Genomic DNA, 11,768 nt, shown 5'->3' on the forward strand with positions numbered 1-11,768 from the left:
TGCAAAAGTTTGCTATACGAGTTCTTAGTCTTACTTGTAGTGCTACAAGTTGCGAGAGAAATTGGGGTGTGTTTCAACATGTGTCGTACATGACATTATAAATTCGGTATCTGATTTTAAATATATCAACTAATATCCAATTAAACTTTTGACAACTTCACACCAAGAAGCGGAATAGATTAACACAAGAAAGATTGAATAACATGGTCTATGTGAAATTCAATCGTGCCTTGCAACGTAGATATAAGGAGGGAAGTAGTGATCCTATCATTCTAGAAGACAGATGAAAGTAACGAGTGGTTGATGGGGAGGATGGAAAATGATGATGAAGATGATGATTTGGTATTTATTGATGATGATCTTACGTGAGATGACGTAGGTAGAGCTTTCGGGGCGTATAAGACTCCTCATTTCACTAGAGCATCAAGAGGGAGCCGGAGAGTAAACGATGATGGGTCGGGTCCATCAAGAGCTAGAAGTGCTAGAGGAAAAGAACATGCTCTTTAGGATGAAGATGATGTGGAAGCAGATATTGGAGGATTTGATAATGATGAGGGAGATGAACCTGTGTTGGGGTTTGATGATGCTGATCTTGAGGAGTATTAGTTGGTCACTTGATTGGTCATTTAGTTTAGGGATTGGGACTATTAGACATTTACTTGTGCAATTGTGTTCTTCATGGTAGTAGTTTGTGTGTTTTGTACTTCTGTTATTCCGATTCACGAACTTTTTAAGATTCTAATGCCATTTTTTTTAACTACTTTATGTTATAAATGAAGTATTTTGATAGGTAAGTATTTTTAAGGTAGAAATTGATATGTAGAATTAATTTATAAATATTTTTTAGATACCGGGCGCATCACGGGCATGATGCGAGCGCATCAGCATCACGCATCGGCTTCCGGGACCCTTAATGCATCGGACCGCATTGCACTTTTTAAAACCAAGGATGGAGGCATGACTCATCTCTCCCTTGTCTTTCTTTCGTTTCCCCCTTATCTCTTGCTTTTCTTCTGCTCTTGCGCCAGTAGTACCCCTCTTGTCTTCCTCTACTATTCCTCACGTCTCTCTATCTCTCTCACCGTATCATCTTTTATTTCCTTTGTATCTTTGATGAATTATGCAAATGGTTGAACGCATATTGTACTCTGTACCTGGTTACAATGTTTCATATGGTATAGTTGTCCCTTGTTTCCATATGACATCCCGAGGTGACTAGATTGGTGTCTTATTTGTTCTTTATTCAAAACATAAAAGTGTATTAATTATTTGTTTACTATTTGACAAGCTGGTTCTAAATTTTTTTTGTTAGATAGTTCTTATTTTTCTTTATTTAATTAAAGTGTAATTATTTATTTCTTAACTATTTGATAAGTTGGTCGTAAATTTGTTTAATTGGATAATTTATGTTCATATTTGATGTTTATATATTTATTATTTATGGTTCAGATGCACTATCTTGGTAGTACATATTATTTTTTAGTATAGTTAAAATAGTTTTATTATTTGCACACATGTACTTCATGCTACATTATTTGTAAATATGATTTTAGTTTTGGATATAGCTGTATTATTTTTATTTTAGCTTGACTTTAAATGGTATATGTTCAATTAATAATTGCAGTTTTTATCAAATTCAAGTGTTACTTATTTAGTATGCTTGAATATTATTAGCTTATTTTAGTTTGTAAATTTTCTTTCTTTTAAATTTGTAATTCCACTTGTCTCCATGCCATATATGACATGGCTTATTTTTCGGTTTGGACAACTGTGTGTGTGCACGTGCGGTTGACGTAACTGTAATGTTAAAAACCACCAAGCAACTTGCCTACTGACCAATTGAAAGTGCAACCTGGCGAGAGTGGAGGTTGAGTAAGTTCTAGAGGATACCTCATTTTTCCGAACTTGCTTTAAAGGTATTTGCACAACGTGAAGCACACCTTAATGTAGAAATAAATATAAAATGATGAATAAGAGTGATATGGAGATGCAAACATAGATTGTTTTAAGATTTGTTTGTGCTAGAAATTACTCCTTGTTGAGCAATCTATACAAGCGACTATGACTAGCCGAGTTGTTAGCTACATTGTTTTTGCATCATGTTACCAGTTGTTGGTTATGACATGTTACTAGTTGTTGGTTATGATTTGTCACTGAAGATTTGCAACGTGTTACCGAAGCATGTTGCCACAAAATCTTTTCTACTAAAGCATCATATTGTGCTATGTCAGAACGTGTGGCTATCCAAGTCTATAGCTACCAAGATGTTCTGGCATACAAATATACAAATGAAGTTCACATTGCGCAAGAGGATGGTTCCTAAATTTAGAGTGTATATAATGTATTATAAGAGCAGAAGTGTTCTCTAGAAAGTTTAGGTGTTATGCTATACATGATTTTTAGTTTGTGCTCATGTTTAAAAAAATATTAATAGCTTGCATGCCTATTCTTCTTTGTAGATGCTTTAATTGCTTGTTTTTTTGTTCTTACTTCTCTTTCCAACTAAGTTTTTAATTAATTATTGAGAGGAGAGACCAAATATCAATCATGCGAAGATAGATGAATGATGCTCTCTCCAGCTTAGTTTTCTCTAGTATTACTCCCCAGCCCTCATATTATTGAGGATAATCTAAATTACTTGGCAAATGATAGTATAGTACTTAAAATTTTCAAACAGTAGTATGCAAGAATGACAAATATTGCAATGCCAAAGAATGTAGAATATGATAAGCATTTCAAGCATAAGTCATGCTAATCTCAAAGCATAGTTCAATAACAATATGGAAGAATGATTACTTCATGTAAAAAGAACAAAGGTCAAGAAATATTTCATGTAGTAGAATAGTAACACATGTCATTCAGCATAGCCTCCAAGATTAAAACAATACTACTATAGAGCATCTCATGGTTAAGGTTAAGATTGTTTTCTATTCAATTTATCTAAATTAAACCAATACGAAACCAAACTAAACTAAACAAACTAACAAAGCCAATATATCCCATAGAGGCATACCTTGCCTCTACCTGAGAGGGTAGAGACGTTCCCAACTTGAAAAGCAAAAGCAAAAAACAAGGAGACATGTGAGGAAAGTAGCATTATAACGTAGTGTTATGTGCAAACACGCAACATGTATGATGAACATAAGATAAAAGATAAAACAAAGTATAAGCAAGAGATGAAAAATTGGAAAACCTAAACCAACTCTCTATCTACCTCATATCCACCCTTCGCTGTGCCTACCCTATACCTTTTATAAAGTCCCCTCCTTCTGGACTTGTTATCTGCATGTCTACACATAGTCTGCTATCTTAGTCCTACCTCCTCCTGGCCTTTCTCATCTACTTCTTCTACGTTCTCCTTGGTCTGCCCTCACCTCCTCACCGTCATACATTTTATCATCCTCATTGTTGTCCTTTTCTTTTTTGTATTGTCTAAACCACCTAAGTCTGCTCTCCCTTAGTTTATCCATGAGAGGCACAATTCCAACTCTGCCTTTAAGATCTCATTTGCTATCCTATTAAATATTGTCCAACCACATTTCCACCTAAGCATCCTCATTTCTGCAACTTCCATCTTCGTCTCATGCGCCTTCCTTGTCGTCTAACACATCGACTCATACAACATAGTTGGTCTAATGGCTATTTTATAGAATTTCCCTTTCAGTTTTAGTGGGACTTTCTTATTGCACCCCACCTTAATCCTATGTGTAACATCTTCCACGACCTCTCCATCCCTTTGAATCATGGAGGCTAATCCTCAATGTTGACTTCTACTTTTTATTCTTCCATATTTTCCCTTCTAAAGTTGCACCTTATGTACTTCCTCTTGGAACGAGTAATTTGCAATCCTTATGTTTTCGGAGCCGCCTTTCATTATCCAATCTCTGGCTCACTTCTACCCTCAACTCTTCTAACAATATCCTATATCCTATTTTGTATTTGAATTCTATTAATCAAAATATTTGACACACAAATATGTATCTATCATGTATGTATAATATGATCATATTATGTATTATATAGGGGAGAAATCAAATAAAAACCGTCTAAAAGTTAGAAACTGTACAAACCAATTCATATGTGTAGTTTCATAGATGAAACAACTCGTGTGAACATGCAATGCTTATTCAATGTTCTTTCATTGATGAAGCGTCAAGGGATTTTTGCGTGTGAAAAAGAAATACAATAAAAAAGAAATACAAAAATATGTTTGTATATGAAAGACACACATACTCACACAAGAACATATCATGTGAAACAATATGGATCATAACTTAAAAATCAAACTCACTGGATGGTTTTGATTGATTTCATGGGTTTGGTTTTCACATCTGTTGTTTCACCTACGAAACAATACATGAAATTGGTTTTTAGGGTTTCTAACTTTTAGCGACTTTCTATTTGATTTGTGGTCTATATATATATATACAGAGAGAATTATGTGAATTTATGTAATATACATTTGCTGGATTCATGTTCAAATCATAATCAAAATCAAAAAGTGTTCTAATTTTCCCCTAACATAATGCATTTGTTGAATTTTGATATGATTAGCAACTGTTTGGAGGCCTACATACATGTAATGTTGATTCTAATTATATAAGGTTTTTGATTTTTTGAACTAGCTATGGCATTTTTCATTGTTGGTCAATATGGGCAAAATGATATGCTCTTAGATAGTGCTATATACTAATATCACTGTAGTCCTTTCATTGGCTAGCGGGTTGAAATGCATCCTATAAACACTTGAGTCCACAGCTTTGTAGTTTACTAATGATCTAAAACCTGTCCAACAACTTTGTGGTGTGCAGCTATTTATGCTTAATTTGCCTTCTAGGGTTTTGGATAGAATGGGTTTGATGGACTTGACCTGGTTAGGTCCTCGTGGATTTATTTATCAAATATGGCATCCTTATAGCAACATGTCACATATGTTTTATGTTCAAGAACCAATTACAAACTGATAACTATGAGGATGCTAACAGTGATGTCACTCTTGAGCTTCTTTTATGTTTAAATGTATTGCCTTGTCATTGTCCTTGAAAATTAATTAAGTTGCTATTGTGATGCTTCAACTACATATACACCATTTATCATCTCCTAATCCTTGCAGTTAAGGAATTTGGCATTATAGTAGTAATAATAAGATTAGCTAAGGTGACGTTTGTTTCTTAAGAGCTACTGAAGTATGAAGTCTTATTTTACTTCTGATTGATAAGAGGTGGTGTTGAAGTCTAAAGTCTGAATCAATAGAACTGTTTGTTTTTGTAAACTGATAAATATATGAATTTGTTTAAATTGTCTATTTTACCCATTAGAATATTATAGTGCTGAATTTATAGATAAATGTATAAAATTTCACATATTTATTCATCATCATCCTTACAAAATTTACATCTAAATTACATGAAAATATGCCATTGACGGTATTTAACACATTTAAATTATATTAAAATACATCAATTGAGAGAAGTGGAGATCAATTTGGTAAGAATCATTTGAGAGAAAGGATCGATTAAGGTCAATTGATTGAGAAACACTGTTGCCGAGGGTCTGGAGAATAATAAGAGGCAAATAAGAGGTTGGTTTGCCTAAGACGACAATAAATCATAAGTTGCCTCTGAAAAATTGGAAAAAACAGTCTCTACCTCTTAAAGAATCAAACGTAAGAGGCGGATAAGAGTTTTTTTTTCTAAAAAGTAAACAAGGCCTGAGTCTAAGTTTAGTGAAGGTTCTACTCAATCATAACGGGGATAATAATTTTAAAAAAGAGCGCTTTCATTTGTACGGGTCACAGAGCATGTGAACACTGTAGTTCCTAGCAATCCTTGTTCTAATTTTCCTTGTGGCTTGCTTTGCTGCTTTACCAATTCACTGTTACAATTTACATTTCATTGCCATTACCATCTGGTTGTCGAGCACTTCATCTTGGCATGCTTTGTAGAATTTAAATGGAGGATATTCAAATTCATTGTGGAAATAGATCATGCTTCCAATCCTTTCTTGTTGCTCATACTACTACGTGTAGAGTCGGTGTTCCACCACTATTATATACAAAATTTTGGTGGGAAGCTTGTTTTGTATTTGAGTTGGAGATCAGTAAGGTTAAAAAAGTGTGCATCTCTTGGTCAATTAGAAAGCTTCTTGAAGAACGAGATAAGATATCCAACAGGGTCACAACAAAGAACGGACTAGAAATATGATAAAATAAACTTCAAATATGCTCCATTTTTACTTGAAGAAGTGTTCTTACAATTTGAATGATCACTTTGTATATACAGTCTGTGTAGCATGTTGATTCGGTAACTTCAAAAGCCAACATGTTTTTATTTCAAAGAAGTTGATTGAGGTAGGCTAATAGTGGAGCCGATTAGAGATTAAAAGAGAGGTATGTAAATAACATCCCTCCATACTTCCTTACCTTAGGCCCAAATTATGTTTTTCAATATTAAACCTCTATTGATTCCTTCCCAACATGTTGTTGTTGGCTGACACTTCCAATGTGCTGCTATGAGTATTCTGTGAAATTACAATATGTTTTTATATTTTGTGTGGATTTGGGTGGAAAGGGGAGGATGCTGAATAGGCAGTTTTGCTTAACTATAACTCCTCTTAACAAGATAGATAAAACATGTGTGTGCATAATTGATGCACAAGTGAATAAGAAAGTAATAACATAACTCCCTACGATAAGAAAAGATATGCAAACACACAGTATTATTGTCGGACCTTTCCTTTTGCTCCATTTGAGATTTACTCCCGACTTTCTAAATTTATTTTGGTATGCCTTCTAAACTTGATATTGTGTGCAGTCAAGTACCTGAGCCTAACCAGCTAACAAGATAGATCCAGAATATTTTGTTGTTAAATGAACGTAGAACTTCGAGAGCTGTGTTTTGTGCCAATATGGCATATGGTGCCTTCCATTATTTAATGAATTGCTGGGAGAACAGCTCCAATGTGTTCCTTTCCAAAAAATTATGGTGAATAGGAATGAAACTTCTCGAAAAATCAATTGAACTGTAGGGTTTTTTTTTAATTTATAAATTATTTGCGTTTTGTCAACACCAGGCACTGTCCTCGCACATTCTGGATGTTCTAATTAATATAATCGTTAACCAGTATTTTGTACATTTTCTGGTTTCTTTAGTAAGGAGGCCGGTCCTGTACAGTGCAGATGTCCCTACTCCATGAAGTTAATTTTGAAACTGATAACTGGTTTTCTTTCTATGTTTTTATGTCGAGATTGATCATTTGTATTCATTTTCATTTTATTCAAATCTACATGTTTGTGCTTTTACATAATTGTTTTAAGGGTATATGTGAAAGAGAAAAGATGTGAAAGAACAATACCTAGTTTCTAGACTTGCTTCTTCAATATTCCCTACACTTGTTGGTTTGATTTTTTTTTATTCTAACCTACATTACAATATACATTTTGTTTTTCTAACTTGGACTTTTTTGATATACTTTCTGTTTTTTGATTCTTGTCTTGATGATTATGGGAATTTGGCATTTTTTTTACAGTTATACTTGGCTGTATTTCTGTGTGTGTGTGTGTATATATATATATATATATATATTGTAGATGAAAGATAATTAGCGTTTGTAAAATGAGTATGTTACTATCAAAACAAATGATCTACACACGTGACATGTTTGCCATTTGCATTACACTTTATGATAGGAGATTTGTCTGCCAACTCCACTCCCGGTTTTTTGCGATGACTATATTATGATGTGAGTTGTAATATTCTAAGATCTAAAAACCCACTTTTATCAATCTTCCTTTTTTTGTTAAAAGTTTCTCTGTTGAAGTGCTCCTCCATGTTTTGCCATATGGTTAAAAAGTGTTGGTTAAAATAGAGCGAGGGTTAACAAGTAATCTAGTAATTTTCTGTACGTAAAAACCATCTGCTTAATAGGTCTCCCATGGCTGATGTAGATATTCACTTTTTTTGCGTAGTCAATGGAGACCTAATAATCATTCTCACCACATTGTCACTAGAATGTCTTATTTTCAAGAGCAATAATAGGACCGACTGCATCTATCAGAAAGTATGTCAAAAGCTTCACATATTTATGTATGTAAATTAGTTATTCGTTCTCTATGTGTGTGTATGTTGCTCCGGTCAACTGGGACAAATGTTTCTCATAGTTGGTCAGCAATAAATCTTGTATGTTGTTATGTTGAGAAAGTGGTATGTAAAGTAGATAAATTGTTCCTTGATGTTTAAGAACGACTCATATTCTTTTGGTTTTCTGTGTTATTGTTATCGTCTCCATGAATCTTTGTTGGGCTGAAAGTATCATTTTAAAGCTCTAATTGGCACTTTTGTTTCAAAACATAATTCTCCAACACTTAAAAATGGTCAATCATGATGCGGATGCTAAATTACATTTGTCAGAAGTGTTTTTGTTTACTCGATTGTCTTTCTTTTCGACAAGTGCTATGTATTAATCGTCTTTCACTCTATAACAACATTGTACATGATTTTCGGACATAATTGAAATAGACATCCTTCATGGCAAGATTTGAACGATGAAAAGAAGAGAGAATTCTTTATGATCAGGTTTTAAAATTATTTTTCACCATCTATTCTTTGCGGTAGGAGGCATATCTATGCATGTACCACCTTAGGTTGTAACTTGATTATGAGTGAATTTGTTGATGTTGCACTCATCAAGTATGGAAAGTGCCCTAGACCCAACTCGTACTCGGATCATTTGATTTGGTTTGGTTTGATTTGGTTGTTAGGTTATATAATCATGTCAGTGTTGTCCCTTTTTGATGTAGTCTGGATTTATATGTAGTGATGCATTTGATCTAAAGATTTTTTTTGTGTGGTTTAACAGTGGAAGAATGGAGGGGTGATCCTAGTGGTGTATTATGTTGAACATACAGAGGGAATCTTGTTACTCCTGTAGGTTGGCGATTAGAGATGGATGTATCATTAATTAGTTTTTTCATAATAATAATAATAATAATAATAATAATAATAATAATAATACATTATACATTTCTATACACGTTTGATTTGCAGTCCATTATTGTTATTCAACCCTCTCAGTGATTTGATGATGACCTTTCATACTTAGTGAAATGTACTTGTATTTTTGTTCAGCTTCAACGATCATCTTTGAGCCTGTTCAAGTGATCACTGAACATGTTTTGTAAAACTTTTCTAGAACAAGTATTTCTCAAAGGCAAAACTCACATCAAAGGAACCTTCAACGATGTTGAAGAAGTAGCTGAAGATAGAGACAACAGTTCATTATCTGAAGTGGATTCAGTGATAACAAGCATGTCTAAATTGAAGTGTGAAATTTGACAAAGACTTGGCAAACACTGAAGAAACTCTAGAGTTGAATTAGTGTCAGCGATGAAATGAATCTTGCTTTACAAGATTAATTTTTGTTTTATCTTCTTGCACAAAAAGGATAACCCCTTACCTCACATAGAAAAATACATGTACGGATTGTCTCCAAACATGCTTATCTACTTTGTAAAAAACAAATGTCTATATGTTGCTAAAAGCCTGCACATCTGAAGATATAGGACAAACTCTTTACTAGAATTTTGCCACGTGACTCATACAAGACTTGTATTAAATGCAATGGGTATAAATAGCTGAGAAGACTCTCTTCTCAACAAAGCACATTTTTTCTCATTCTAGCTCTTTTCTCTCTTCTTCTTATCTTCTGTGCAATCAGTGTGCTTCCAAGATTGTTTAGATGAGGTTTTAACCTTATCTTCTTCCGCAACAATTTATAAATTTCATATTGATCTTTCTTATCAATAAACGAATTTAAAAAGTGAAAGTTGTGTGTTTGTAATCATCACCCTATTTTTACAAATTGTTACCTTTAAAACTCTTGTCGATTTGTTTGGGACCAAGAAGTGGTATCAAAGCAGTATTTATTATCTCCTCTTGTAAGATAATATACTAACCATTTTTCTAAACGGCTCTGCAAAACACCAGTGCAAACTTTCACGATAATGGTTCTTTTGTCAAACCTCCCAGATTTAATAGACAAGTTCAGTCTCTGGAAAAATCTGTCCATATCGGAAATAGGATTGACTACCGATTCGAGCCACTTGAATTCTCAATGTAGATGTTACATATGGATGTCCTTATTCTTTGAAGATGTGGATCCTGAGATTTCATACTATGTTGAAAATGAACCATATGTTCCATTTACAATATCACCAGCAGTCCCTACCACTGCTAACACTGCTGCCATACCTGAAAACAATGGAGTGATGAAAACAAGAAGAAATGACTTGACACTAAAGCTAGATCTATCATAGTCATGTCTCTTCTGATGAGGTATATCACTATGATGAAGGTACCACTGAAGTACAAGAGAAAAGAAAGATAAGCCTGGTAAGACAATATAAAAGTTTCATTTGTGACAAAACTGATTCTTTTTGAAGTACACCAGTGCTTTAACTACCTACTCATAGACCTCAGRACCGTTGGAAGAGAATATTCCAACTCCTAGACCCTGACAAAATTTTAGAATGTTTGCCAGAATCATGGGACAATTATACCATGTGTCTCAAAATGTTAAAGACATGCCCACACTCTCTCTCAACACTCTATATGGGATTTTTCTCAATGATGAGCAACCTTGCCACCTGAAGAAGAATTTCATAAGAAATTCAAAGGAGTCAGAAAGCTCTCCTGTAGCTTTACTCTCTAAGACTCCTTCAATGACTACTCCCACTCTCACAATCACTGAGTTAGATCCATTTAACTTTGAGGACTTAACAGACGCTGAGCTTTTAGAGTTTGATAAGTCATTGGCTCTTCTTACCGGTGAGTATTTGAACTCCATCTCTTCCCAATGGATCATCTAGAGTATCTACGAACCTGGCTGAATGAAGATCTTTTTGGAGAAATGATGGACCACAAGATTCGAAAGGAAATGCTGAAAAGAAAGAACCATGGATAAGATGTCCATGACTACATCTCCTTCAAAGATCTTCACTGAAGCTTTCAATCTTGTAACTTTTTAATTTCTTTTATAGTGTATAGACTTCTCCTCTAGACTTCTCAAACCAGTTGTAACATCACTTGAAAATTTTCATTTCGGCTTAAATGAAATTTAAATTTTTATCCTTTGGTTCACTGAAAAAGATCTATGAAAATAGTATTTGGAACAAGTACTTATGACTTCTTGAACAAAATTGGTGAATCCTCTCAAAGCAATTGTAACACCATTGGAAGAATTTTAGATTCTTATCACTGATTACTTGCCCAGTGATTCTTATCTTCCTCAACTCAGATTCTTTATTTTTTTCAACTTACTACAATTCGGTTTCATACCATAGTGTTACATTTGTGAAAATTCATCATGCCCACCAACTATTTGATGCAAGTCCTGAACCAGGAATTGATTCATATAATTGTTGGTACATATTCATTAATGGAAGGTTTTATATCAGCATGTATTTAAAAAAAACCCTTTGCACAAGCATTGAAGGATTTTTTTGCAGCAATTAGAAGTTGAGTGAGAACTAATAGCAGAGGGATTTTGTGCAATATTGAGGGATTTTGGTGCAACAACAAGACTTCATGCAAGACTTCATTTTTCTTCTCAAGTGTTGTTGATAGAAAACCCTTGCAAGAATAGAATATTCCAATTGTTTGTTGGATTGTTCGGATCTGAAATTATAATACTTAATTGAAATCATACAAAATATAGATTTTGAAATCCTTAGGGTTCTTGGGATTTCATAGGACTGTATGTAATAAGGTTCT

General features: G+C 33.9%; 2 protein-coding genes across 4 annotated transcripts in view; both read left to right on the forward strand.

Moving 5' to 3' along the window:
* Positions 1-507, forward strand: part of LOC112524943 — a 2,682-nt gene extending 2,175 nt beyond the window's left edge. Inside the window, exon 3 of the mRNA XM_025134884.1 lies at positions 380-507. Coding sequence (XP_024990652.1) covers positions 380-507 — 128 coding nt within the window. The remainder of the gene's footprint in view (positions 1-379) is intronic.
* The window catches only part of LOC112524564 (E3 ubiquitin-protein ligase RING1-like), a 14,622-nt gene extending 5,054 nt beyond the window's left edge, over positions 1-9,568 (forward strand). The window contains exon 2 of one of the 3 annotated variants that reach the window (XM_025134438.1): positions 9,126-9,568. The gene's annotated coding sequence lies outside the window, so the exon portion shown is untranslated. Of the gene's footprint in view, positions 1-847; positions 1,377-8,856; positions 9,047-9,125 lie in introns of those variants that run through there. The other 2 variants (XM_025134436.1, XM_025134437.1) reach the window with 2 other exon arrangements.
* Positions 9,569-11,768: the final 2,200 nt, after the last annotated feature.

This window comes from Cynara cardunculus, assembly GCF_001531365.2.
Source record: "Cynara cardunculus var. scolymus isolate 2C chromosome LG 13, CcrdV1, whole genome shotgun sequence".
Classification (NCBI taxonomy): Eukaryota; Viridiplantae; Streptophyta; class Magnoliopsida; order Asterales; family Asteraceae; genus Cynara; species Cynara cardunculus.